At 40.5% G+C, this 27,680-nt stretch overlaps 1 protein-coding gene across 1 annotated transcript in view; it reads left to right on the top strand.

Annotated features, from left to right (window-relative positions):
* The first annotated feature begins 633 nt into the window (after nucleotides 1-633).
* Nucleotides 634-27,680, top strand: part of CRPPA (CDP-L-ribitol pyrophosphorylase A) — a 292,423-nt gene continuing 265,376 nt past the window's right edge. Inside the window, exons 1-3 of the mRNA XM_028117376.2 lie at nucleotides 634-657; nucleotides 1,010-1,626; nucleotides 18,245-18,521. Of these exons, the coding sequence (XP_027973177.2) occupies nucleotides 634-657; nucleotides 1,010-1,626; nucleotides 18,245-18,521 (918 nt within the window). The remainder of the gene's footprint in view (nucleotides 658-1,009; nucleotides 1,627-18,244; nucleotides 18,522-27,680) is intronic.

The raw sequence follows: 27,680 nt of genomic DNA, 5'->3' as shown, positions 1-27,680 counted from the left end.
AAGTGTATTGAATGTATTAAAAGCATGTTCAGTCACTGATAAATAAAAGAAACATTTTATTTTAATTTTGTTATCTTTAACCTAAATTGGGAAAAATGGGTAAAAATACTGGGTTGGAATATTATAGCCTGATAATATTTTCAGTGCCTAAAAGATTCTTTTTTTAAAAATCAATCTCAAGTTAACTATTTATAGGTGAAGATTAAATTAGCAAATATTAATAAATATACTTCAGTTATGATAAAGTGACTCCATCGGTTCATTCAATACATACTTGTTAAACTTCTTTTCTATTTCAGGAGCTGGGCACAAAACCCAAACCAAAGAAGTAAGGATCCTGCTCTCATGGAGTTTACATTCCAGGGACCTAATACAATGGGCTCTGACATTCCAAGTACTTGACTACATTTTTCTGGTAAAGGCGACCAGCAAGGACAGCACTAAATTCCAGGCCTGGAATCCTTCAACTCAGGCTGTACTTCCGTGAAAGGGCCTAAAGGCAGATCTGCCATTTGTGCAATTTTACACGTTATTTGAACATTACAACCTTTTTTCTTTCTCTGTAAAAACCAAACCAAACCAAAAAACAAAACCCCAATAATAGTTGGGTTCTCCTGGAGATTAAATGAGCTAATGTGTGTCGCTTGTTCAGCAATTGTTAGTGTTACTGCTTTGACTCTGTGGGCCCCAAATGAGCCCGCTCATTCGAATGAGCTGGGGATCTTTGAAAACATTCTAAAACTCCGGCCCCTCAGCAGACTAATTAAATCCTAGTGGCTGAGGGTAGGACACAGGTGTCAACACTTTCGGACCTCCCCAGGTAGTTCCAATTTGCAGACAAATTTGAGATCCGCGGCAGTTTGGTTCATATATACGGTTCATAATAACATTTGCCCATCCACCCGTCTTTTCTGAGAGAAGGTGGAACCTTTAGGCCTCACGAGCTTAAAGGGAGAAATCGAGGTGCACGTTTCTCCCATCCTGTGACTTGAATCCAAATGTCTTTAAGGGGAGAGGGACTGGAGGGCGTCCTGACAGCTACAGCCTCCGCACAGCTGTTAAGTTTAAGGGGCCCCGTAGATATGTACGGAGGGCTGACGCTTCCACCCGAGGCGACTGCGTGGCCCGCCAGAGCAGCGAGGAGGCGCGGAACTCAGGCCTGCCGGGGGCGCTGGGCTCGGTGCAGGGGCCGAGGACGCGACGAGAAGCAGCTCGGCGGCTGGAGCGTGCCCTGGGGACACGCCGCGGCCTGGCCCTTGCTGCTCCGCAAGGGCGCCGTCCGCCCTCACCCGCCCTTCTCCTTTACCCCCTATCCCAGCCGAGGTCCCGAGCAGCCGCGGGGCGCTTGGGCCCAGGGCGAGCCAGGCCTGCCGCGCCGCCCGCCGCCATGGAGCCCAGGCCCGCCGCACCAGGGCCTTGTCCCGGCGACTCGCGCGGCGCGGAAGAAGCGGCCGCGGCCTCTTCGCTGCACCCTGCCGAGGCCCAGCCCCGGCGCCGCGCTCCCGCCGTGGCTGCCGTGTTGCCGGCTGGGGGAAGCGGGGAGAGGATGGGCGTCCCCACCCCGAAGCAGTTCTGTCCCATCCTGGAGAGGCCGCTCATCAGCTACACCCTGCAGGCCTTGGAGAGGTAATGCGGCGCCAGGCGCGCCCCCGGCCCCCGGCCGGGTCTCCCGCTCCCTCCCGGCCCGCCTCGGGCGGCCCGCGACACCTGCCCCTGGTGGTGCTTTCGCGCTGGCGCCTTCTCTCGGCGGACTGCGGGGCCCACCCCACCCGCTCAGTCCCCGCCGCCGACTCGGGCTCTGTCCGCGCTTGCAGTTTCGAGATGGGCGGCTCTGCTCTTCTAACAGACTGGCATGCAAGCGGGGGCTGCCCCACAGAGCCCTTTCTGTGCCCAGGCCGTCGGGCGGGGGGCTGGGGGGAGCCCGGCTCGTGGAGTTGGACTAAGGAAGGAGAGCATGGGTTGGGACTAAGAGGCATTTAGTCTTAACAGTGGCCCCAGGGTGGCCTGATGACAAGCAAGCCTTTTCAGGAGTCTCTTCTGCCTCTGCCTTTTTCTCAATCTCTTATGTGCACTCTCCGTGCATGCGTGAATTGGAGTTTTACTTGTGCATCTGACTATACGAGGCTTTGTTCGCTTTATCCATTCATTTATAAACACTAGCGAAGTATCTCTTAGGACCCTGTGTTGATTAAGAGGTGCTGAAAGTGTACCGAGGGGCAGAATTTAATCCAAGCTTTTCAACGTGGATATGGATTTAAGGGGGCGAGATTCTGAAGTTAAGGCCAATTTGTGCTTTATCCTGTTACAAAATGCACTGACTTGTAGGGGATCTGGAGAGGGAATGGGGGTGGGAGGACTAGGGGAGCCTCAGTGAGGTGAAAAGGGGGTGTGCTATTTATCTTGCTTTAGAGGGCCAGTAGTATGACTGAGCGTGGGGTGAGGCTGGAGGGGTAGAAATAGGGCAAGTTGCAAAGGTCCTTTGACGTGTTGGGAAGGTGTTGAAACGTCTTGAAGCCAGGGTGGTATTGTGATAGGCCGTTAAACCTCGAAATGAGCCCTTTGTATCTCAAGAGAGATGACCTCTTTTAGCATAGCTTTTGCAGGTGGCTTTGATGAAGACTAAGCTAATGAGTTGCTACTAATCAAAGGACAGTGGCCTGTTACCCAGAAAAGATCTCCCTGCCCCACCATGCTGCACACACCACAGAAGCCAAAGGGCCCAAGTTGCTTTGTGTATGCTTATCTTCCTAAATGTTGGCATTTGGAAAACGGAAGGGTGAAGAGTCCTGATTACCCTTGATTCAAGTAATCAGGTTGGTGGTTCCATCTGAAACTCAAACACTGAAACAGTTCCAGGTGCTTACCCCCTATTGTGTAGTCTACCTTTTATCTGCGTATGCATCATTTAACTACAGTATTGGATGCTAGACCTTATGACAACATAGCTCATTATGTAGGTAGTATTACAGGAACAATGGATTTTGGCCAGCAGAATCGAACTGCTTAATTACCAGATGTAGCGGAATACGGTGTTTTTTACATTTAATTTTCCTTCCTGTGAAGGAAATTCAGATTATTAGCATGTTTGCATCTTCTGAGGGAGCCTGAGATAGGTAGTTACTGGAAAAATCTTTTAAAGTAAAAGAATGTTCCGGGAAGACCTTGTTTATGGAAAAGGGGGAATGTGTTTTCTTTTGATAACAGCAGTGATACAATTCTAATAGTAACTACTTAAATCTCCATTTTGAAATACTCTGGGGCTCATTTTTGTCACTGTTAAAATGCCTGAATAACTTAAGGGATGCTTATATTTGGGTTGTGTTTCAGGAAATCCTTGGAAACCTTGCATTATAGGGGTTTAGGTATGGGTGCTTCTGAGCAATTTCCTAAAGGAAGGGCATTCTCTTGACTGCTAATAGGCTTCCTAGAGCATGGTGCTCCAAAGCCTAGGTTATTTCATCCCCCTGAATTATTCAGGTTCAAATAAGGAAAGGAAATGGAAGCATAAAGTGAGTTGTAAAATTCTTACCTTTTGCTCTTTGGTGAAATTATGCATGCTTACCATTTACTAAGGGGAAGCACAGCTCTCAGTATCCCAAATCGGAAAAGCTGTAATTGGGTATCACCACAGTCTGTCATCTGGTTTATTTTAGGACAGTGTCTGCTCTCCTTGACCTCTGAGAGTTGTGAATATGGATTGTGTAGAATTTGATTTCAAAACTCCTTTGTACCTCATAAGTTAGGATTTTCCTTTCTCAAACTTTTGCCATCTCACAGAGAAGTTGCTGTGAGTAATCTTCTTAGTTAATCTTGACTAAGAAGGATAGTCAAGAAAAAATGACCCTTATGGTGTGATCTGTCTTCTGGAATTTTGAGCCAATATAAAACTACAGTGTACAAGATCTTTCACCTCTGAAGTTTGGTCCACAATTTTTTTTTTAAAGATTTTATTTATTTATTTGACAGACAGAGAGGGAACACAAGCAGGGGGAGTGGGAGAGGGAGAAGCAGGCTCCTCACTGAGCAGGGAGCCCAATGCGGGGCTCGATCCCAGGACCCTGGGATCGTGACCTGAGTAGAAGGCAGATGCTCAATGACTGAGCCACCCAGGTGCCCCATTGGTCTATAATTCTTAAATTGGGGTTAGGGAAATGTAAAGAAATGTAGCTAGTTTTGGTTTGAGTTAAACACATGTTTAAATGGCATTATTTCCAGTCTTGCATTTACCCACCCAAAGAGACTAGAAATAGTATAGCCACACAAGGGAAAATGTAAGAGGTGCTGGAGTAGATAAAAGATGATGACAAAATGTTGGAAGAACAGCATGGTAATCAATCAGACTTAGCAGTCCTAGGGAAGTGGGAACAGCTGCGAAGAAGCATTTTGGTTGAAGTCCCAGGCCCTTGGAAAGGTTCAGGAATTAGAGCTACAGGATACTTCACAAGGTGGGGTAGACAGCTGAAAAACAACCAAACAAAAAAAAATCAAACCAAAAAAACACAAAACCCAACCGATTGAAACCTTCAAAAGAAACCTTTAAACTCCTAGATTGCTGTCAGAATGCTGGAGGCTTATTTTCTGACTCAGCACAGCCAATGGCTGAGTAAGGGGTTCCATGGCCATGGAGGAATTAAGAGCAAGACTGCTGTGTGGAATGATGAGATCCTTAGCTTCCAAGGGAAAATCAAGGGAATGTCTTCTCAAACAACATGGTATATATTAAAGCACCTGTTCTTCAATCACTGAAAATAACTTTTTTTTTTTTTTGCCCCCATTGTACTAACAAGGAACTGAGGTCAAGTGTCCTGGTCTCTTATTTAACTATTGGTTTATGACCAGAGTTTCTGAAAGAATTATTGCTTTAAAAAAACTATTAATCTGTTTTATTGATTGGTATGTGTTTGTCTTAAGGAAACTGATTTTTGTGGTTGAGTTGGGTTGCTTTCTTGCCACTTGGAAAATCAGTGGAAGTCCTGTTTTAGTAACTTTGACTCCATGGTATGAGTGTGAGTATGAGTGCGTTTGCGTGTGTGTTGTTTAGGTAAATAGCAGTAGTGCAGTTACTGGATCATAGTGGTTCTATTTTTACTTTTTTGTGGAATCTTCATTCTGTTTTCCACAGTGTCTGCCCCGGTTTGCATTCCCATCAACAGTGCATGAGGCTTCCTTTTTCTCTACATCCTTATCAATACTTGATGTTTCTGGTGTTACTAATTTTAGCCATTCTGACAGGTGTGAGGTGGTATCTTGTGGTTTTGATTTGCATTTCCCAGATGATGAGTGATGGTGAGCATCTTTTCATGTGTGTCTTGGACATTTGTATGTCTTCCTTGGATAAATGTGTGTTCATGTCTTTGCATTTTTTAATTGGATTATTTGTTTTCGGGGTGTTGAATTTTGTTTTCTATATATTTTGGACATTAACTATCAGATATGTCCTTTGCAAATATCTTCTTCCATTCTGTAGGTTGACTTTATTTAGGAGGGGGAGGGACAGAAGGTGAGGGAAGGAGAGAATATTAAGCAGGCTCTACATCCAGCCCAGAGTCCAACTCGGAGCTCCATCCCAGGACCCTAAGATTATGACCTGAGCTCAAATCAAGAGGTGGACTGTTAACTGACTGAGACACCCAGGTGCCCCTTAACTTTTTGTTGATTACTTCACTGTGCAGAAACTTTTTATTTTGATGTAGTCCCTTAACTCAGGAGACGTAAGTAGAAAAATGTTGCTATGGCCAGTGTCGGGTTACTGCCTATATTCTGTCAAGGATTTATATGGTTTCAGGTCTTAGAATTGAATTAATTTTTGAGTATGGTGAAAGAAAGTGGTCCAGTTTCATTCTTCAGCATGTGGCTGTCCAATTTTCCCAACATCATTTATTGAAGAAACTATCTTTTGCCCATTGTATATTCCTTCCTCCTTTGACAAGATTAATTGACCACGTAATTGTGCATTTATTTTTGTTTTTTGTGTTGTATTATCTATGTGTATTTTTATACTGCTATACTGTTTTATTTTTTTAATTATTTTTTTAATTTTATTTTTTTAAGTAATTTCTACACCTAACATGGGGCTCACACTTAAAACCCCAAGATCAAGAGTCACATGCTCTACCAATTGAGCCAGGCAGGTACCCCCATACTCTTTTAATTACTACTACTTTGTAATATAACTTGAAATCAGGAATTGTGATTCCTCCAGTTTTGTTTTTCAAGATTGCTTTGGCTGTTTGGTGTCTTTTTGGGTTCCATACAAATTTGAGGATTGTTCTAGGTCTGTGAAAGATGCTGTTGGTATTTTAATAGGGATTGCATAGATCTGTAGATAGTTTTGGGTAATAGAGACATGTTAACAATATTTCTTCTTCCAGTTCATGAACACAGAATGTCTTTCCATTTCTTTGTGTCATCTTGAATTTCTTTCAGCAGTGTTTTTTCAGAGTACAGGTCTTTCACCTCTTTGAATAAGTTTATTCCTAGATACAATGCTGTGGCTAGGACTTGCAGTACTGTGTTGAATAAAAGAGGTGAGCGAGGACATCCTTGTCTTGTTCCTAGTGTTAGGGGGAAAGCTCTCCATTTGGCACTGTTGAGTATATTCACTGTGGGTTTTTAATACAAGACCTTTATTATGTTGAGGTATGTTCCCTCTAGACCTTCTTGGCATAGAGTTTTTATCATGAATGGTTGTTGTACTTTGTTAAATACTTTTTCTGCATCTATTGAAATGATCATACAGTTTTTATACTTTGTCTTGTCGATGTGACCTATCATGTTGATTGGTGAATATTGAACCACTCTTGCATCCCAGGCATAAATCCCACTTGAAAGTGGTGTATGATTTTTTTAAAATATATCGTTATTGTTAGGTTTGGTATGCTAATATTGAGGATTTTTGCATCTATATTCATGAGAGATACTGGTCTGTACTTTTTTTTTGTGGTGTCTATATCTGGTTTTGGTATGAGGGGGATAATGGCCTTATAGAATGAATTTGGAAGTTTTCCTTTGTGTGTGTGTGTGTGTGTATATTTGAAATAGCTTGAAGAAGAATAGGTATTTAAATGTTTAGTACAATTTGTGAAGCCATCTGGTTCTGGACTTTAATTTGGGAGTTTTTTGATAACTGATTAAATTTCATTGCTGCTGATTGGTCTATTCAAAATTTTATTTCTGCTTTAGTTTTAGGAGGTTATAGGTTTCTAGGAATTGATCCATTTGTTCTAGGTTGTTCAATTTGTTGGCATATCAGTTTTCATAATTTTTTAAAATTATTTCTGTGGTATTGGCTATTTCTCCTTTTTCATTAGTAATTTTGTTATTTGGGTCGCCTTTTTTTTTTTTAATCTTCAATGAGTCTTGCTGAAGGTTTATTTTGTTGATGTATATGTATAATTTTTTTTCCCAAAGAACCGGCTCCTGGTTTCATTGATCCATTTTTTTTTTTTAATTTCTATAGTATTTATTTCCTTTTGCTGGATTTAGGTTTTGTTTGTTCTTCTTCTAGCTCCTTTAGGTGTAAGGTTAGATTTTTTTGAGATTTCTCTTGATTCTTGAGGTAGGCCTGTATTGCTATAACCTTCCCTGTTAGAACAGTTTTTGCTGCATCCCAAAGATTTTGGACCATTGTGTTTTCATTTTCATTTGTTGGTATGTATTTTTTAAATTTCTTCTTTTTTTTCCTGGTTGACCCATTCATTGTTTTGTAGCATGTTATTTAAACTCCATGTGTTAGTGGTCTTTCCAGATTTTTCTCTTGTGTTTATCAGTTCCATAGTATTGTCAGAAAAGATGCATAGTATAACTTCACTCTTTTTGTGTTTGTTGAGGCTTGTTTTAAAGCCGAATATGTGATCTATTCTGGAGAATGTTCCATGTGCTCTTGAAAAGATTGTGTATTCTGTTTTAGGATGGAATGTTCTGAATATGTCTGTTAAATTCATCTGGTGCAATGGGTCACTGAAAGCCACTCATTTCCTTGTCGAATTTGTTTGGATGATCTGCCCATTGATGTCAGTGAGATGTTAAAGTCCCCTAGTACTATCGATTATTGCCTTTATGTTCATAAAGTCACTGTATGCCTTTTGTTTGGAGCATTTAGTCTATTCACATTCAAAGTAATTGCTGATAGATATGTATGTATTGCCATTTTGTTACTTGTTTTGTAGTTGTTTCTATAGATTTTCTCTGATCCTTCTCCTGTCTTTCATGGTTTGCTGGCTTTCTTTGGTGATATATTTGGATCCCTTTCTCTTTTTTCTTTGCATACATATTGCTTGTTTCTGCCTTGTGGTTACCATTAGGTGTGTGTATAACATCTGAGTATAGCAGTGTATATGAAGTTGATGGTCACCTAAGTTTAAATCCATTCTTTACTCCTCTTCTATGTTTTAGGTGTATAAGGTCCTATTTTACATCCTTTTTTTTTTTTAATTAATGGAGTGTTTAAACACTCATGAGTTAAGTAAAATACATCAGACAACAAATTTTGAATTTTAAAATTTTAAAATTGCCACTGAAGAGAGAAGAGAGCTGATACTTTTGAAGGCCCATTAACATGCCAAGAGAGAGGCTTTTGCTAACAGGATCTCCTATACTGCTTACAAGTCCATCAAGCAGCTGCTGTTTTCCAGGGGAGGGGAGGGAGGCCCGGAGAAGGCAGCTGACTTTGGCCAAGCGGTATTAATTCTTTTCAGTGCGCTAAAAATTAAGAACACTGAATCTTAATCTCAATCTGCGAACAAATCACCATGGATTGTTTAGACAACTTTATGACATTACAAAATCTGAATGCTTTGGTGAGGGACCTTACTGCATTTCTAAGGCCATTATAGACAGTCTTGGTATTTGGTTGGGGCTTAGAGTTCCTAAAAGCAAAGAATCACCCCCCGCCCCCAACCTTTTTGTTTTTTATTTGTTTGGAGAGGGAGGTGGGGAGTAAGATGTTGTTAATATGCAAATCTTAAAAAAGCAATGGGCTTAACTAGTTAAGCATACTTTTATTGGCAAGGGAAGACTTTTTAAGTGTTTTCTGTACTGGGTACGTTTTTTTTCCCCCAGGTTTTCAATTTCTTCGGGAGTGAGGTTTTTTTTTTTTTAATTAACATATAATGTATTATTTGTTTCAGGGGGTACAGGTCTGTGATTCATCAGTCTTAAACAATACACAGTGCTTACCACAATGCATACCCTCCCCAATGTCCATCACCCAGCCACCCCACCCCCCCCCCCCACGCAATCCTCAGTTTGTTTCCTGAGATCATAAGTCTCTCATGGTTTGTCTCCCTCTACATCCTTTTATTTTATGAATCCTTTTTTTTTTTACAGTAAAAGTTATTTTTATTGCTTTTTTGTTTACTTTTCATACTCTGACTTACAATCTTCCTTTTCACCTGGGGTCCCTTTTAATATTTCTTGTTAAAATTGCTTAAAGATGGTTTAGTGCTCATGAACTCCTCTAGTTTTTATCTAAGAAACTCTTTATCTCGGGGCGCCTGGGTGGCTCAGTTGGTTAAGCGACTGCCTTCGGCTCAGGTCATGATCCTGGAGTCCCGGGATCGAGTCCCACATCGGGCTCCCTGCTCGGCAGGGAGTCTGCTTCTCCCTCTGACCCTCTTCCCTCTCGTGCTCTCTATCTCTCATTCTCTCTCTCTCAAATAAATAAATAAAATCTTAAAAAAAAAAAAAAAGAAACTCTTTATCTCTCCTTTTCTTCTGACTGATAGCCTTCCTGGATAGAGGATTCTTGGTTGCTGATTTTTTCCCTTCCCACACTTTGAATATATCCTGTCACTTTCTTCAGGCCTAGAAAATTCTGCTGAAAAATCCCTTGATAGCATTATGGGTTTTCCCTTGAATGTAACTTTCTTGCTTAGCTGCTTGAAAATTTTTTGCCTTTCATTACTTTTTGTAGTGTACTTGTTAAAATCTTTTAAATTACATTTTAACTACTATATGTCTTGATGTGGACCTATTTAGGTTGAATTCTTTTGGGTGGGGGGCAGGGATCTCTGTGCCTCCTGGATCTGGATAGGTTTCTTTCTTCAGGTAAGGTAAGTTTTCAGCTATTATTTCTTGAAATAAATTTTCTGCCCCCTTACCTCTCTATCATCTGAGATCCCTATAATGCAGATGTTATTATGCTTGGTGTCATGGAGACTGTCCTCAATTTGCATAATTCTCTTTCCTCAGATTGGTTATTTATGTTCCATTACTCTTTCAGGTTGTTAAATTGTTTCTCTGCTTCATCCAGCCTGCTATTTTTTCCATCGAGTGTATTTTTAATTTCACTTAATGTGTTCTTGATCTGATTTTTTTTTTTCTTTTAAATCTCTGGTAATGGTCTCACTGATGTCCTACACTACTCTCTCAAGTCCAGTGGGTATCTTTATGATCATTACTTTAAATTCTCTATCAGTCATACTACTTAAATCTGTTTTGGTTTGGTTTCTTGCTATGGTTTGGTCCTGTTGTTCCATTTGGGAAATGTTGCTTTGTCTCCTCATTTTGTCTGACTTTCTGTGTTTTTCTGTGTTAGGAAAGTTAGTTACTTCTCTTGCTCCTAACCATAATAACCTTATTAAGAAGTCCTATAGTGCCCTGCAGTTCAGTGTCCCTTATTCCCCAGGTCCTGGTGCTTCAGGGACTGTCACCTATGTGTGTTGTGTGTGTTCTGCTCTTGAATCTAAGCCTCTTTTTCCTTTACTTGTCTGCAGAGGCCCTCTCTGCCTGTTGTGGGCAGCAAGGTATGTAGTGGTTTGCTTGTGAATGGAGATTTGCCCCTGCAGGAACTGAGGTCCTGTAAAAGTGCAGGTTAAGGCATGGGGTGTTGACAGGGTTTACACTGGTCTTCTGGGGGAGGGGCCACCACAGGGGGACTGACATAAGAGTTATTGGAAAGGGGTGGGTCCACTGAAATGTGTTGGGCTGGCATGATGTGTTGGGGCTTTGTGCAAGCAAGTGAGGTTAGGAGTGTGAGCTCTAAGCTGGTCCTCACAGGTGGCTGTTGTTCATGCTGTGGGGTAGGAGAGGGAAATGGTACCTGCCAGCTCCTTTGTTCCTGGAGGGGTCTCCTAGTGTCTCTTTAGGCTGTGCTCTGAGAAGAGCAAACCACTCTTCCTCCAATTTGCCCCCAGTATTTTTCAAACTGCTGGTTGTACAGTGTATCTACATGGGGTGTTGGTCCTGCTGTCTCTAAGGGCAGGGACTCCACTTCCTAAAGTATTCTGGGCTCTCCCAGACTGGAGCCTGTGCATTTTTAAAAATTCCAGGCTTTAAGTCTGGCTGGTTTTAAGAACTCAGGAAAGTTGGCCCATTTCACATTCAGAGGCAAATTGTAAAGAGATTTGTTCTCCCAGAAAAATCTGTTTTCTGCCCCTCTCAGTGCCAACAGCTCCCTCCCCACCATGGGCGACAAGGTCCCTTTTGCTCTTAGACTGTGTCTTGGCCCTTGTTACCTTCACTGTGGCCTCTTCCCTGCCTTTAGTGTGGAGTTTGTCCTGTCAGCCTTCCAGTCACTTCGTGGGTTATTTACACTGGTTGGGTTGTTATCTAGTTGTATTGGTGGGATGAGGTGGGCTTAGGGTTCTCCTACTCCACCATCTTCCCAGCTGGTAGGTATATACGTGTAAGTTGATGAACTCAAGGCTCATTAGATTTTCTGACTTACTGGATTGTCTCTAATTTTTGCTTTCTTGTGTACTTATTCTATTTTACTCTTTCTGAATACCCCTGCAAATTCTATTTAAGCAAAATAGAGAAATACATAAATGTTAATTTAAATGAGCAATGTTGAATGCTGGAGTTGAGCTGAAAGTTGGAATGGAGTAGGGAAGATAGGAGAAATCTGTAGACAAGATTGACAGGTTTTAGTGACTAATTGGATTAAGAGTTCAGAAAGAAAAAAGACACTTATATAATTGTAGTTGAATGAATATGTTCAAATACATGAATTTGACATTAAAAAAATTAATGCTTCATTAAGGGTCTAATCTGAGTGAAGGGAAGCAAGCAATAGGCCTATATTTATTAAAAATACAATAGGACTGTGTTTTGTGTAGGTCAGATGACTAGATGTTTTTGTTAAATTCCCAGTGGGAAGGCCCCCATGGGGCTCCTTCAAGAAGAGATTAAGACTGGTAGGTTGGGCTTGACAACTGGTAATCCTTCATGGGCCATAATAAGGAGACCTGACCTTTTGAGGGCATTTGGGAACAAGACCCTTCATATCAACTCAATACTTTGTTGCTAAAATATGAGGGTGGGTATGGAGGGATGTAAATCTACTGATTATGGCCACAGTACAATCCACGGACCTAGTCTGTATGAAGACTGTCATGGCAGTCAGCCACCGTTGCCACTGTCCCTTGGGACCAAACTCCCGCAACCTGGTAAGAGCCCTTTCGAGGGTTTAGTAGGACCTGATTTTTCATCTGTGTATTTAAAAAGCATTTGTTTAAATCTTCTGTTTTCAACTGATCATATTAAACTGCCCAAGCTAAATACTCGAAGTGATTTTTTTTTTTTTAACATTGTGGGAGAAAATATGAGAAACGAAAATTTTCCTCAAAATGTCTATAGGTGTAGTGGAGCTTGAGGTTAGACTTGTAAGTGACCATGGAATGTGCTAGGAAGGAAATAAGAGAACTTGATAAAACCCGGCTACAGGAGTTCAGTGTGGACTTGCCTTCAGCTAAGGAGGTCAACCAGATTCATTTATTCAGCAAATATTTGTTCAGTAGGTACTGCGTGAGGTCGTTAAGGTTTTTCTCAGTCCCATGATCCTACATTATTAAACTTTAATACTGTAAAAGGTTCTTAATTCTATAACTAGAAAAGAATGTGAATAAATTCCTTGAAATATAAACAGTACTTAAAAAGGCTTGCAAGTGCTGGGAGTATGCTTGGTTGCTGAACAAAATAGCGTAACAGTGTCCTTTCTTAAGAGTGGTCTAAAACCATGTCTTCCAAAAAATTTTTTATTGTGACTTGTTTGTTTTTTTATTTTTTTTTAAAAATATTTATTTGACACAGAGAGCACAAGTAGGTAGAGAGGCAGGCAGAGGGGGAGAAGTAGACTCCCTGCTGAGCAGGGAGCCTGATGCGGGACTCCATCCCAGGACCCTGGGATCATGACCTGAGCCAAATGCAGACACTTAGCCAACTGAGCCACCCAGGCACCCCTATTGTGACTTGTTTAAAAGAACATTTTGCATGATGATTCCATTAAATGTGTATTTAAATACACACGTGCTCATATTTGAAAGAATTCAAGAAGACCCATCCTTACTGTTTGCTATGCATTCTAACTTACTGTTCTGTTAATTTCTAGTTCATTTATCCAAAAATGTTAATCTAAACTCACTAAATTGGCACACTCATAGGCCTTGATCTATAGTTTGAGAAAGATGAGTTTAAAACACTTTGTTATTTAGTCTCCTACAGCTTTTGGAAAGAGTCAAAGGCCATGGGTATTTCTAATTATTTACGTTTCTTTTGACTGGCTTTGTTTGGAACTTAATTATTTTATAGCTCTTTGAAGGCATTCTAGTAAAATTGGGATTTGTCTTTGGGAGTTCATTAATTCATTGACTCACTGTGCAGATATTGGAATGACTAGGAATGTCTTTCTCTTATTCGATGTTAAGATAATTGAAAGTAATTTTTGTGAAAAATAGCAATATGAGGTCTCTAAAAGTTGCTTTTAAGCTATTTTTCTGGTAAAATTCACTATGAAAAGAGATGAAGAGCTTAGAGTACAAGTTAAGCTCTTGACTATAAACAGTCTTGCCTACTGATTTACTTGAGCATGTACTTAAAGTTTCTTTAAAACAACCAAAAACCTTAGTGTGATGTCATATTAATAAGCTGAAATATGTTTGATCACTGTTAATAATGCTTTAAACTCAGGCGAATCATAGACCATTATGTCAAATATGTTAAATGAATCTATGGATGGAGAAAAGGCTTAAACACTTAAACTAATAATTTATTCCTTTCTAAGTCAGTCTTCTCTATTCATGGATTCATTTAGCAGATATTAACATATGGTCTGTGAGGTCAGGAATTCTGCCAGTCTTGGTTTATTATATCACAATGGTCTAGTATACTGCCTGGCAAATGTTAGATGTTTATTTTTGCTTGAATTACAGGAAATTACAGGAGACTTGACATTTTGACCACAAATGCAACAATATTATATGGTTCATCACTAATAAGATGAATGAAGTGCTGGAGACACAGTGGATGTGGACATGCTCTTCTTGCTCCTGGATTTTACCACATCCTTCTCAGAGACTATTAGTACATTTGCAGAGCTTAACTGTGTGCTCCAAAATCAGACTTGGGTCCACCCAAGTCCCTTCATTTCCTAAGTGTGAGATTATGGGCAGGCCACTGCTTCTGTGCCATCTATAAAGTGATGATAATAGTGACTTATTGCAATCTGATAGATTTTGCAGGCTGGTACTCTACACAGTATGCGTCACCTCTCAAACCATCAATCTTCATTCCTGTTAATATTACTAATACTACTTGGTTTGGAACGTGCCAAGCTCTGAGGTATAGACTTTGCTTTCTGTGAGTTGGCAGCTTGGTGAGGGAGATAGAAAAGGCAAACCGTAGGGTATGATGCTAAGTGTCTCTAGCAGTAAGAGTACTCTGGAAGTGGAGAGCAGGGATGCTGCCCCCAGAATGACTAGTAAAGCTTTCTGGGGGAAGCCAATCGGAACCCACAGCTGAGCAAGTGGGACTGAGCCTCCTACTTCCCTCCCAACCCAGGATGGGTGGAAGGTGTGCTGGGAAGCGGAGGAGGTAGCATAAGCAAAGACCTGGGTGTGCGAGAAAATGGCCTCCGAGTAAGAGGGGCATGAGAGAGATGAAGTGGTGTAAGGTTGAGTGGACTGAGTTCAAATCTTAAAGGGCCCAGCTCAAGAACCAGCAGGGGGTGACTTAAGGTTTGCAGGTGAGAAAAACCCTCCAGAAGTGGTGAGAATGGGTTGTGTTGGGATAAGATGAGACCAGCTAAGAGGATAGTACAATAATGGGGAGATGAGTGCCTTGATCACAGGGGTGTCAGTGAAGACAGAACTTTGGGAAGCTTCACATTAAGGGACACAAATTGTCACTTGTCACTTGCAGGGGGGCTTTGAGTACAGTATAAATTCTAAATTGTTAAGTATGCTTTGATCAATTAAGTTTACAATGAAAGGAATGGGGGATGGATGGACTACAAACCAAAGAGCAACACACACTGAATCTTACAATAAATAGTTTTTATTGCTTGCACATAATACATATCCCACTCTCTGGTATTCTGTGAATATTACTGCATTGTCTTAGTTTACTTGTGATTGAAATTCCCCCCAGTGTCTAACAAAACATAAGTAATCCTGGCCTTAGAGCGGCTAGAGTTCTAGAAATGAAGGTAAGTAGTCACATGACTCAAAACACAACCACATTGCATAGGGAAAGTTATACTCATTACTGAGTTTTTGTAGCTAACTAGGTTAATGAAGAGCTTCTTGCATTTTCATAACCCTGAGACAACGCTGTGTTGTCAGATGTTAACACTGTTTCTGGTAGATAAGACTGACCATGGTCATTTACTAAACAAATTAGTGTTTATTAGGTACTAGGTGAAAAGCAGTGGGTGAAAAGATGTTGTCCCTGCTATCACGGAACCTACCTTCTAGAAGATGGAAGGTCTTTTGATGAAGAATGGTAAAACTATTTCAAGTATGTTGTAGTGTAAGACGGTAGTGTAGGAAAACTAAGTGGGATGTACATATCATATCGTAATTGTTTCCCCATTTAAGAGATAGTAGAGGAGGAGGACTCTAGGAGTTTAGAACATGACTAAGGCTCAAGTTGTAGTAAATGTTTAATCTAGGTTAACTATTTTATATTTTATCATAATTGATTTATTTTGCCAATCTTACTAGGTTATTACCTCAAATTTATCTCTCAAATGCCATCTACAAGCTTAGTTGGGTAGCCAGGCTACAATCACTGCATTGCCCAAAATGCAGCAGCTGCCGCCTCCTATCTGGTCTACATCTTTTGTCTCTACTAAATCTCTTCTCTACCTTGCAGCAAGACTAAAATTGAGGCTCCTAAATTCGTTTACTATTGCTGCTGTTAAAAGAAAAAAAAAGTCCATGAACTGAGTAGCTTAAAGCAACATGAATTGATTAAACTTCTGGAAGTCAGAAGAGTCAGAAGTTTGATGTAAGTTTCACTGGGCTAAAATATAAAAGTGTTGGCAGTGCTATGTTCATTTTGGAAGCTCTAGGGACAATTGCCATTTTCTAGTTTCTGGAGGTCGTTCACGATCCTGGACTTGTGGTCCTCTATCACATTGAGCACTGATTCTGTTAACTCCTCTCCTGTTTTAACTCTTCTGCTTCTTGTTCATGTGTAAGAGCTCCTGTGATTATATTAGACCTACCCAGATAGTCCAGAAGGATTCATCTCAAGATCCTTAAATCACTTCTGTGAAGTTCATCCTGTGTGTAGGGTTATACCTTCACAGGTTTGGGGAATTAGGAGGTGGTCCTCTTTTAGGGGCCTTTCTGTCCTAAAACAATTTGGGGAGGTGAGCATTTTTTTTTTTTTAATAGGTGTAAATGTCCTCTCCTGCGTACAGGTTTTTTATGGCTTTCTCTTATAACAGTAAAACCCATAATACGGTCTGAGAGGTTCCCACGGCCTAGCCCAGTCTGGCTCGTGCCTGGACCTTCAGCCTCTTCATAGGCTCTTCTTCCCTTTGCTTACAGGATTTGATTGCAGTGGTTTCCTGGCCCTAAGGACCTTGCCATGGACTTTGCTTACACCAGCCCTTTGTACCCCTTTGCCTTTTCCCCCCCTGCCGCCACTCACCATCTGGATCCTACAGAAAATTCTGCTTCCTTAGGGAGTATCATCTTGGCCTTCCCTGTGCTGGTCACATAGTCCATTTGCTTGCAATCCTGGAGCCTGGCTTTCTTCATAGCGCTTGCTCACAGCTTGTATTTATTCTTTGGTGTTCTTTGATCTGTAAGCCTTGTGAAGGCAGTGTTTATTTTCATTGTGTACTCAATGCTGATCATTGATTCAGTGTGCAATAAATACTTATTAAAGGAATAGACTTAAAATGAAAAGACAGTGTGCCTATAAAGTAGCTTAGTGTTGTACATCTGTGTATTATTGTTGTAGCCACAGGCAGAATGGGGTTTTGGATTATGGAAAGGGTTGATTGAATAACAGAAGATTGGAGATTAATAATTGAGTAAATCAATTGAATGTTCATATAAACGAAGTTAATTGCACTAAGTAATTTTCAGACCCTTCCATCTCTGCAAAAATGTGCATAAGACTTGAACTATCTAACATGAACATGTAGTATCTCACAGGCTAAGCGTTCTTAAAAAGATTTTTTTTTGAAGTTTTATTAAATTTTAAAGTGACCTTTATTCAGAGTTGATAGTATGGGTCAGAGGCAGTTGGCCTGGTTTGGGCCTGTTGGCTCTGGAACATAGAGTTTAATGACATTAAGCTCTGTTAGCACTGGTGTTCAAGAGAAGTCTGCCAAGATGTAATGCAGTTGCCGCTCAGTGCTGTGGACAGTGCAGAGTGATAGGTCGGGAAGTCTTGAGGAAAATGTTGTACAACAGAAAAGTTGCTCAATCCTTTGTATGACTCAATAGGTTAATTCTTTGTTTTATTACAAAGTTTATCATTTTGAGTCTCATATTTATACGATCTTAGTTTCCCTATTTAAGCTATAACATTTCACCTTGATGTAGGCAAAGTTTGTGTTAGATAAGTGATGCAGCTTTTTTTTTTTTTTTTTTTTTTTTTTTAGCATTTCAGTGGACTTGACAGAGAATCAAAACTTTTGGTATTCGAAACTCCTTTGAATTGCTCCTATTCTATTGAACAAAATACTTGGAAAGAATCAATTTAAAGGCCTCTTACTGCACTCTTTTTTCTTAATTAACTGATAGTCTAAATCAAACTTAGTCAGGAATCTCTATGATACCTATATAGATGAAATGTTTTATAGTCCATAGTGAAATTATGTTATTAAGTGGAGTATGAAATACTGATGATACTTTACTAGACCTGATAAAATGCATTAAACTGACTTACTTTCAGTTCTCAATATCTCTAAGAAGTTACAGTAGTACTTACTAATTCAGTTTGTTACTAGCTTAACTTGTATAAGGCCCAGTTTATGTTAAATGTATGCACACTTTTCTTCTAGAGTATGTTGGATAAAGGACATTGTTGTAGCAGTAACAGGAGAGAACATGAAAGCAATGAAGTGTATTATTCAGAAGTACCAGCATCAGCGAATCTCCCTGGTTGAAGCTGGAGTGACCCGCCACAGGTCAATTTTCAATGGACTAAAAGCTCTGGCAGAGGACCAGCCTGACTCTAAACTCTCTAAGCCAGAAGTTGTGATAATCCATGATGCTGTGAGACCGTTTGTCGAGGAAGATGTCCTTCTTAAAGTTGTCACAGCTGCTAAGGAACATGGGGTGAGTGGTTAAATTTCCGAAAATGGATAAAAGACACAAATGTTATAGCAAATGTTAACTTGCTGGATTTTGATGAGATCATATTTAAATGTCCATTTTTTCTTTTGTTTTTAATTTTTATTAATTTTTTAAATTAAAATGTATTTATTTCAGGGGTACAGGTCTTTGATTCATCAGTCTTAAACAATTCACGGTGCTCACCATAACACATACCCTCCCCAGTGTCCATCACCCAGCCACCCCATCCCTCCCACCACCTCCTCTCCAGCAACCCTCAGTTTGTTTCCTGAGATTAGGAGTCTCTTATTGTTTGTCTCCCTCTCTGGTTTCATCTTGTTCCCTTTTTTCTTCTTTTCCCCTATGATCCTCTGCCTTGTTTCTCAAATTCCACATATCAGATCATATGATAATTGTCTATGATTGACTTATTTTGCTTGGCATAATACCCTCTAATTCCAACCATGTCATTACGAATAAAAGATTTCACTTTTTGATGGCTGCATAATATTCCATTGTATATGTATACCACATCTTCTTTATCCATTCATGTGTTAATGGTAAATGTCTGTTTGACTTAAAGACATAATGCTAAATTTTTTTTAGGAAGCTTGAAGTATTCTATCATGAGACTGTACTAGAATTTATCTTATAGTCCTTCATGAGCTTTTTGGAGAAGAATGTAATACTGTTTTCAGAGTATGGCTCTGCATGTACACTGAAGAAATGAGAAGCATTGTGCACTTACCTGAAAATACCTAAGAAAACTCTCAAGTTTAGGAGGCACATAATAATAAAAAGTCTGGCTCATCACACCCGAATTGTGTTTTGACTTTTTGGGAGTGGTTTACTTTCCAGCACAAATAGCTGAATAGGATTTTCACACCGTTTAAAATAGTTTTAAGATGATGCTGAATTCTGTGTTCTAATTCACCAGAAGAACACAGGTTAGCAAAAGTCCTATTATCTGTAGAACGTCTTTGTTTGGTTCTTGTATTACTAGATAAAATCCTAAAAAGTTAAGAGGTTTATAGTCTAAATTTGAGATGAAATGAAAGTTGCTGTACACACTTGGGTACACCATGATAGCAATAGGCTGTGGAATGGGACATGTGTAGGCCCAGTTCTCAGGCTTTCTAGTTAGTGGTGTATGTGCAACTTGAGCAACCTCTTCGAGCCCCTTTGCTTTGTAAAAATACAGATGCTAATCCCTGTGGGTTTTTTTAGGGTTGGAAATTAGGTGTTAACTCTTCAGTAGAGGGCTAAGTACTTAAAAATAAAAAGGTATTAAGATGAATTACAACATCTAGGATTGTAGACAAATGGAAGGAGTCCTCTAAGCTTTCTCTGCTATATAGGTGGTGAGTTAAAAAATACCCATCTGGAATGTTGAAAAGCAAAGCTGGCAGCATCACAATTCCGGACTTCCAGCTCTATTACAAAGCTGTAATCATCAAGACAGTTTGGTACTGGCACAAAAACAGACACACAGATCAATGGAACAGAATCGAGAGCCCAGAAATGGACCCTCAACTCTATGGTCAACTAATCTTCGACAAAGCAGGAAAGAATGTCCAATGGCAAAAGACAGTCTCTTCAACAAATGGTGTTGGGAAAATTGGACAGCCACATGCAGAAGAATGAAACTGGACCATTTCCTTACACCACACACAAAAATAGACTCAAAATGGTTGAAAGACCTAAATGTGAGATAGGAATCCATCCAAATCCTAAAGGAGAACACAGGCAGCAACCTCTTCGACCTCAGCCACAGCAACTTCTTCCTAGAAATATCGCCAAAGGCAAGGGAAGCAAGGGCGAAAATGAACTATTGGGACTTCATCAAGATAAGCTTTTGCACAGCAAAAGAAGCAGTCCACAAAACCAAAAGACAACCGACAGAATGGGAGAAGATATTTGCAAATGACATATCAGATAAAGGGCTAGTATCCAAAATCTATAAAGAACTTATCAAACTCAACACCCAAAGAACAAATAATCCAATCAAGAAATGGGCAGAAGACATGAACAGACATTTTTCCAAAGAAGACATCCAAATGGCCAACAGACACATGAAAAAGTGCTCAACATCACTTGGCATCAGGGAAATCCAAATCAAAACCTCAATGAGATATCACCTCACACCAGTCAGAATGGCTAAAATTAACAAGTCAGGAAACAACAGAAGTTGGCGGGGATGTGGAGAAAGGGGAGCCCTCCTACACTGTTGGTGGGAATGAGAGCTGGTGCAGCCACTTTGGAAAACAGTATGGAGGTTCTTCAAAAAGTTGAAAATAGAGCTACCATACGGTCCAGCAATTGCACTACTGGGTATTTACCCCAAAGATACAAATGTAGGGATCCGAAGGGGTATGTGTACCCTGATGTTTATAGCAGCAATGTCCGCAATAGCCAAACTATGGAAAGAGCCAAGATGTCCATCGACAGATGAATGGATAAAGAAGATGTGGTATATCTACAATGGAATGTTATACAGCCATCAAAAGGAATGAAATCTTGCCATTTGCATCAACATGGATGGAACTGGAGGGTGTTATGCTAAGCGAAATAAGTCAGAGAAAGACATGTATCATATGACCTCACTGATATGAGGAATTAATCTCAGGAAGCAAACTGAGGGTTGCTGGAGGGGTGGGGGGGTGGGAGGGATGGGGGTGGCTGGGTGATAGACATTGGGGAGGGTATGTGCTATGGTGAGCATTGTGAATTGTGTAAGACTGTTGAATCACAGACCTGTACCTCTGAAACAAATATTATGTATTAAAAAAAGGAAGGGAAAAATGAATGGGGGAGGAAATCAGAGGGGGAGACGAACCATGAGAGACTATGGCTCTGAGAAACAAACTGAGGGTTGTAGAGGTGAGGGGGGTGGGTGATGGGTTAGCCCAGTGATGGGTATTAAGGAGGGCATGTACTGCATGGAGCACTGGGTGTTATATGAAAACAATGAATCATGGAACACTATATCAAAAACTAATGATGTATGGTGATTAACATAACATAATTAAACAAAGATGCCAGATTTGATGATAAAATATTTCTAAGTTAACCATAAAAAAAAACACCCATCTGGAAAAGATAGTGTGTGATTTCTCAAAAAGATAGTGTGTGATTTCTCTTTAGTTACCTATATACAGCTGCAATCTCTTTCTCAGGAAATTGTTTCTAAAGTTACTTCTTCCCCCTGACAACATGAATTCCTTTTAAACCTGTATAAGAATTCCATAAATCAAAGAAACCCTTTTTCTTCAATGTAATTTAAAGGTACCTTGATGGAGTGAAAATTGTGACAGAGGTATGTTAACTGACCTCAAAACTTGATCATGGCTCCCCTACTTCTCTGACCCCTTCCTGTTCTGCAGGCTCCTCAGCTTTGCTAAAGGCAATATGATCAGTTAGAAGTGCCCTGAGGAGGAATGAAGAAACACAGGATTTAGAATTTTAAAGAATTAGAGTGAAACTTGACAAATTTGAGTAAGTTCCTAGGGAGGACTAGATAGTTGGGGCAGATAATTAAAAATTTATAGTACCTGGTCAGTATAATTAGAGGTCTTTGCCTATTATTACCTTTTGGAAAGCTATCAATCAAGCTCACTATAGAAATTACACATTTGGAATTTTTGGTCCGTTATTCTTTTTGAGATCTTATTTCTAAGATTGTCAGTAAAGTGATACTTTCGGTAGTGGGTCTAAAACTGAAGAGGACTCTCCTGCTGTAGTTATAAGCCAGGATACCCTAATTTAACTGGTGACTTAATGAAACATTAACAGATATAGCAGTTACTGACTTTGTTGCAGATTTGTTGGAATTCCTGGACTATCTTTATAATTAAGGTTAATCAGAATAACTTATGTATTATGTACATGATTAAATCATACATGATATTTTAATGAAATCGCTGAAGCTTGGCATTAAGAAGCTAGTTTTAAGTGGCATCTTCACAATTTATTTTGAAGCTTCAGAAACCTGGTGTCTGCTAGAAATGATGACTTGTTTTGATGGTATTAGGGAATAATTTTCAAGAAAGTAGAAAATGAGTTTCATACAGGTGTGTGAAATTCTTAACATGCTCATGTTATTAATGAAAGAACCAGGCACAGGTTAGAATCCAGAGAAGCGCACATTTTCAGGAAATAAAGCAATACTGAAATGAACGCACATAGGCAAAACTGTTTCTCCCCCCCCCCCCCATGTGAGGGGTGTCAAACCTCCACTGGGCAGAGTGGATTTGCATCTTGATAGGCACGTATGATTTTGCATTGCTGTCAGTTACCTGTAACTTGGTGAATGTTGTAAAAGAGCTCAAAGGCAATGGAAGATTTCATTCAGCTAATCTAGAAGGATTGTCTCTGAACAATACATAGTCTTAAACTGAAGACATTCAGCATCTCTTGGTTCTCCTAAATTATAAAGGTTAGGATAGTGACCTAATAACCTTAGGTAATCCAGGTACTACTTCATGCCAACACTCTCACAGTGTTCTAAATTCTAATTGTAAAAACATAAGTGGAATTGAGACTTGGCATGGTAGTTGAAGTTCTTGTGTTGGTGGAAAGGAATGACACCTTCTTACCCTCTAGGCATTAAATTGCCCAAGACTGGTCTGAATTGGATAACAGCCCAAGGCAAGAAAATGGTGAGCTTAGTCAGAGACACTAAAGCACTTGGTTTCTGTGATTTCTTTTGAACTAATTCTCCTTTGTTCTCTTAAATTGTGTTGTACAGATTCTTAACGGATTCTCTTTTCTCTTAGCTCTTAACTTTCAAGCTGTACCCAAAGGTCCCTTGCAGATTAAATCCTTTCCTGCATAAGGTAGACACTGAGACAGCCCCTTGGAGAGCATACATGTTAAAGGGAACTGTGAAATTTTAACTTCTTGGTTTAAAAACCATTTTCAAATTGAAGATTACTTCAAAATACTAAGATGTCCCAAATTAAGGCTGAAAATTGAGTTATCTGCAAGCAGGAACTCAGAACTGTCACCAGGACCCAGGTTATCTTGTAAGCTTCATTTCTGGGTTCCATGGAGGGGAGTAGACTTCAACAGAGCTAGCAGATAAACCCTTTCAGGATTAATTCTGCTTTTCACTTGATGATCATTTGCTAGGGTATACATTTCTAAGTTTATAACTATTTTTTCTTTCCCAGTACTTTGAAAATATATCATTGTGTCCTGGCTTTAATTCTGCTTGTGAGAAGTCTGTTGACCAGTATAATAGTATCCCTTCAAAGTCTAATTTTATCCCTTGAAAGTTACCTGCCTTTTCTGTTAGGCTGACTTTATTTTTATTTATTTTATTCGAGTTTTTAAATTCCAGTTAAGGTACAGTGTAATAATAGTTTTAGGTGTAGAATTTAGTGATTCATCACTTCCATATAACACCTGGTGTTCGTCCTAACAAGTGCCCTCCTTAATCCCCATCACCCACTATTCCCCCTGCCCAACCCTCATTCAGTAACCCAAAATTTATTCTCTATAGTTAAGAGGCTTTCCTGGCTTGTCTCTTCCCCTCACTCCCATATGTTCACTTGTTTTGTTTCTTAAATTCCACATATGAGTGAAATCCTGTGGTATATTTCTTTCTGATTGACTTATTTCACTCCATATAATACTGTCTAGCTCGATCCATGTCCTTGCAAATGGCAAGATGTCATTCTTTTTTTTTGGCTGAGTTATACTCCATTGCACATATATTCCACATCTTCTTGATCCATTCATCAAGAGTTGGACACTTGGGCTCTCTCCATAGTTTGGCTATTGATAATGCTGCTGTGAACATCAGGATGCATGTGTCCCTTCAAATCTGTGTTTTTGTGTTCTTTGGGTAAATAATTAGTAGTGGGAATGCTGAATCTTAGGGTAATTCTATTTTTAAATTTTTCAGGAAACTCTATACTGTTTTTTAGAGTGATTTTACCAGTTGGCATTCCTACCAACAGTGTAAGAGGTATCCCCATTTCTCTGTATCTTTGCCATCACCTGTTGTTTCTTGTTAATTTTAGCCATTCTGGCAGGTGTGAAGTGATATCTCATTGTAGTTTTGATTTGCATTTCCCTAATCATGAATGATGTCAAACATCTTCCATGTGTCTGTTAGCCATCTGTATGTCTTCTTTGGACAATGTCTGTCCAAACTCTTTATCTCTCCTTCTATTATGAATGATAGGTTTGCGGGATAGAGTAGTTCTTGGCTGCAGATTTTTCCCATTCAGCACATTAAAGATACCATGCCACTCTCTTCTGGCTTGCTAAGTTTCTGCGTTGAGATCTGTGGCTAGCCTTAGGGGCTTTCCCTTGTAAGTTAGGGACTTAGTTACTGCTCCTGAGAGAAATGGCTTTATGAAGAAGAGGTCATATTATTTTCAGGGCCTGATGTTTCAGCAGGTGTCTCTGCTGTGTACTCTGTACTCTGCCCTCTGCTGCTGAGTTTTGGCTGCTCTGTCCATCAGGTCAGTCATCTATAGAAGCTCTTCTTGCCTGTAGTGGGCAGTGTTTGGACCTTGGCCAGAGTGTGGCAAGTTTAAACTAGATGTGCTCTGGTCTGTTTGTTAAATGAGACCTGATACTACTTCCACTAGAACTGAAGCCTTGCAGAACTCTATGGTTGGAAGACGTGATGTATGTGGGGGTTCCTGCTGGTATTTGGGGGAAGGGGCCCACTGTACTTTTGCTTTTTGCTTTTGAGATATTTTCTTTATTACTATATTTTGCAAATTTAACTACAATATGTCTTGATGTGGCCTGCTTTTGTTGATTTTGATGAGAATTTTCTCTGTCTCCTGAATTGGGATCTCTGTTTTCTCCCCTGAAAAGGGAAGTTTTCAGCTATTTTCTCAAATAAACCTTCTGCCTCCTTTTCTCTCTCTTCTTCCTCTGGGACTCCTATGATAGGAATCTTACTATGTTTGATGGAGTCACTGAGTTCCCTAAGTCTATTCTAGTGATTCATAAATCTTTCTTCAATTCAAAATTTTCTATAATTTTATCTTCTATATCATTTACTCATTTCTCTGCTTCTTCCATCCTTGTGGTCATTGCATCCATTTGGTTTTGAATCTAAGTACTGCTGTTTTAATTTCTGCCTGATTGTTTTTTAACTCTTCTCTGTTGTAAGGTTCTCCCTGATGTCTTCCATGTTTTTCTCAAGCCTGGCGAGTATCCTTAATTGTTGCTTTAAATTCTCCCTCAGGCATACTACTTGTATCTGTTTTGATTAGATCTCTGGCCACCATCTTTTCTTGTTCTTTCTTGTGGGATGAATTCTTCCATCTTGGCATTTTTGTATAGGTCTCTGTCATCTTCTGTGTGTTAGAAAAGCCTGTTACATTTCCTGCTCCTGAGAGAATAGCTTTATGAAGAAGAAGTCATATAGTTTTCAGGGCCTGGTGTTTCAGCAGGTGTCTCTGCTGTGTACTCTGTACTCTGCCCTCTGCTGCTGAGTTTTGGCTGCTCTGTCAGGTCAGTCATCTATAGAAGCTCTCCTTGCCGATAGTGGGCAGTGTTTGGACCTTGGCCAGAGTGTGGCAAGTTTAAACTAGATGTGCTCTGGTCTGTTTGTTAAATGAGACCTGATACTACTTCCATTAGAACTGAAGCCTTGCAGAACTCTATGGTTGGAAGACGTGATGTATGTGGGGGTTCCTGCTGGTATTTGGGGGAAGGGGCCCTCTGTACTGGGCTGTAGACACACTTGCCTGAGAAAAGCAGTAGCAGCAGAGCACTGGGGGTGGGACTTGGTTTAAGCAGGTTAGGCAGCCAGTGTTGGAGCTAGGCTGTTTACTGAAGCTGCTTTATGCTGAGGGATTAAGGAAGGAAATGGTACCAGTCAGCTCCTTTGTTCCTGGAGAGGGGTCTCTGTGCTTGCTGCTCTCAGGGAAGCACCCCCCAGAAGAGTGCATTATTTCCCTATGTACATCCCCGGCATTTTTCAGATTGCTGTTTTCATGCAGCCTGTCTCCAGGTTGCTTGCCTGCCTGGAGCAGTGCAGTATCCTTTGGGCTCTATGCCAGCTAAACCTGCTGACTTTTAAAACTCCAAACTTTAATGTTGTGCTATGGCAGAGGGGGTGGGCTGTGCTGGTCTTCTGGGGGAGGAGTCTCACCACATGGGATGGATGCAGGTTTTACCTAGAAGGGCAGTCACACCAGAGTGAAGGGGCATGCAATTTGCAGCAAAGTAGGCTAAACAGCCAGTGTCTGGGTTAGCTGCCCTAGGCTGGTGTCTCTGCACCGATGCAGAGGGGTGGGGGAGGGGAATGGTGCCCACTGGCTCCTTTGTCCCCAGAGAGGCGTAGCTGCAAAATCCACGTCTCACAGATGCTAGAAGAGCAAACAGCCTCTCCCTTTGTGCCTTAAGTGACCTCCCAATCATGCACTGGGTGGTTAGCCTGCTTTCTGTCCCGGAGCAGGGCAGTGCCCTAGGGCTCTATTCCAGCATGACCTCTAAAAACTCTGGTCTTTGAGCCCTGCTGCTTGTAAAAACTCAGGACCATCAGCCTCCATAGTTTTCCCAGCCAGTGGCTTTGGGGAAGTGTTCTCCTCCTGAGACCCCCTCTGCACTCCCGTCTCTCTCTCTCTCTGAGCTCTCTCTGACCAGGGCTCCCTCACCTCCACAGTACTTGCAGTGCATTTCTCCCCCAAACTACATCTCTGCACTTTGTACTTTCCTCTGTGTGGCTCTTCTCTCCCTCTAGTTGTGCAGTTTGTTCTGTCAGAACTCAGGTCAATTTCGTGGGTATTTAGAATGATTGGATAATTACCTTGTTACCTTGGACAAGGCAAGTCTAGGGTCCTCCTACTCCATCACTATCTTAGCTATGGAGGGTCCATCAGGTTGATTTTTAAAGTCCCTTATTTTTCGCAGGTAATGTGCACTCTCTGTAATACGTGACTAGATAAGAATTTTTTTGTCCCTTGCCTTGTATTTATTCATGAGTTTTGATTTACATCTTACCCATTTCTAGAAACTTCTGTACCATTATCCTTTAAATATTGACCTTCCCCCATTTCCCACCCTGCAGCTTTATCTCTTTTACTTCTGCATCACTGTATGTATGGTAAACCTTACCCTGTCCTCTTATTACCTTTTTTTTCCGTGTGTGTGCGTGCATGCTTGTGTAGGAGGGTGGTGTCTTCTGGG

This window comes from Eumetopias jubatus, unplaced genomic scaffold (assembly GCF_037043125.1).
Source record: "Eumetopias jubatus isolate StellerSeaLion01/CBP00866 unplaced genomic scaffold, mEumJub1_p1.0 scaffold_14, whole genome shotgun sequence".
In the NCBI taxonomy this organism is placed as follows: Eukaryota; Metazoa; Chordata; class Mammalia; order Carnivora; family Otariidae; genus Eumetopias; species Eumetopias jubatus.
This window is presented reverse-complemented; position numbering and strand designations above follow the sequence as displayed.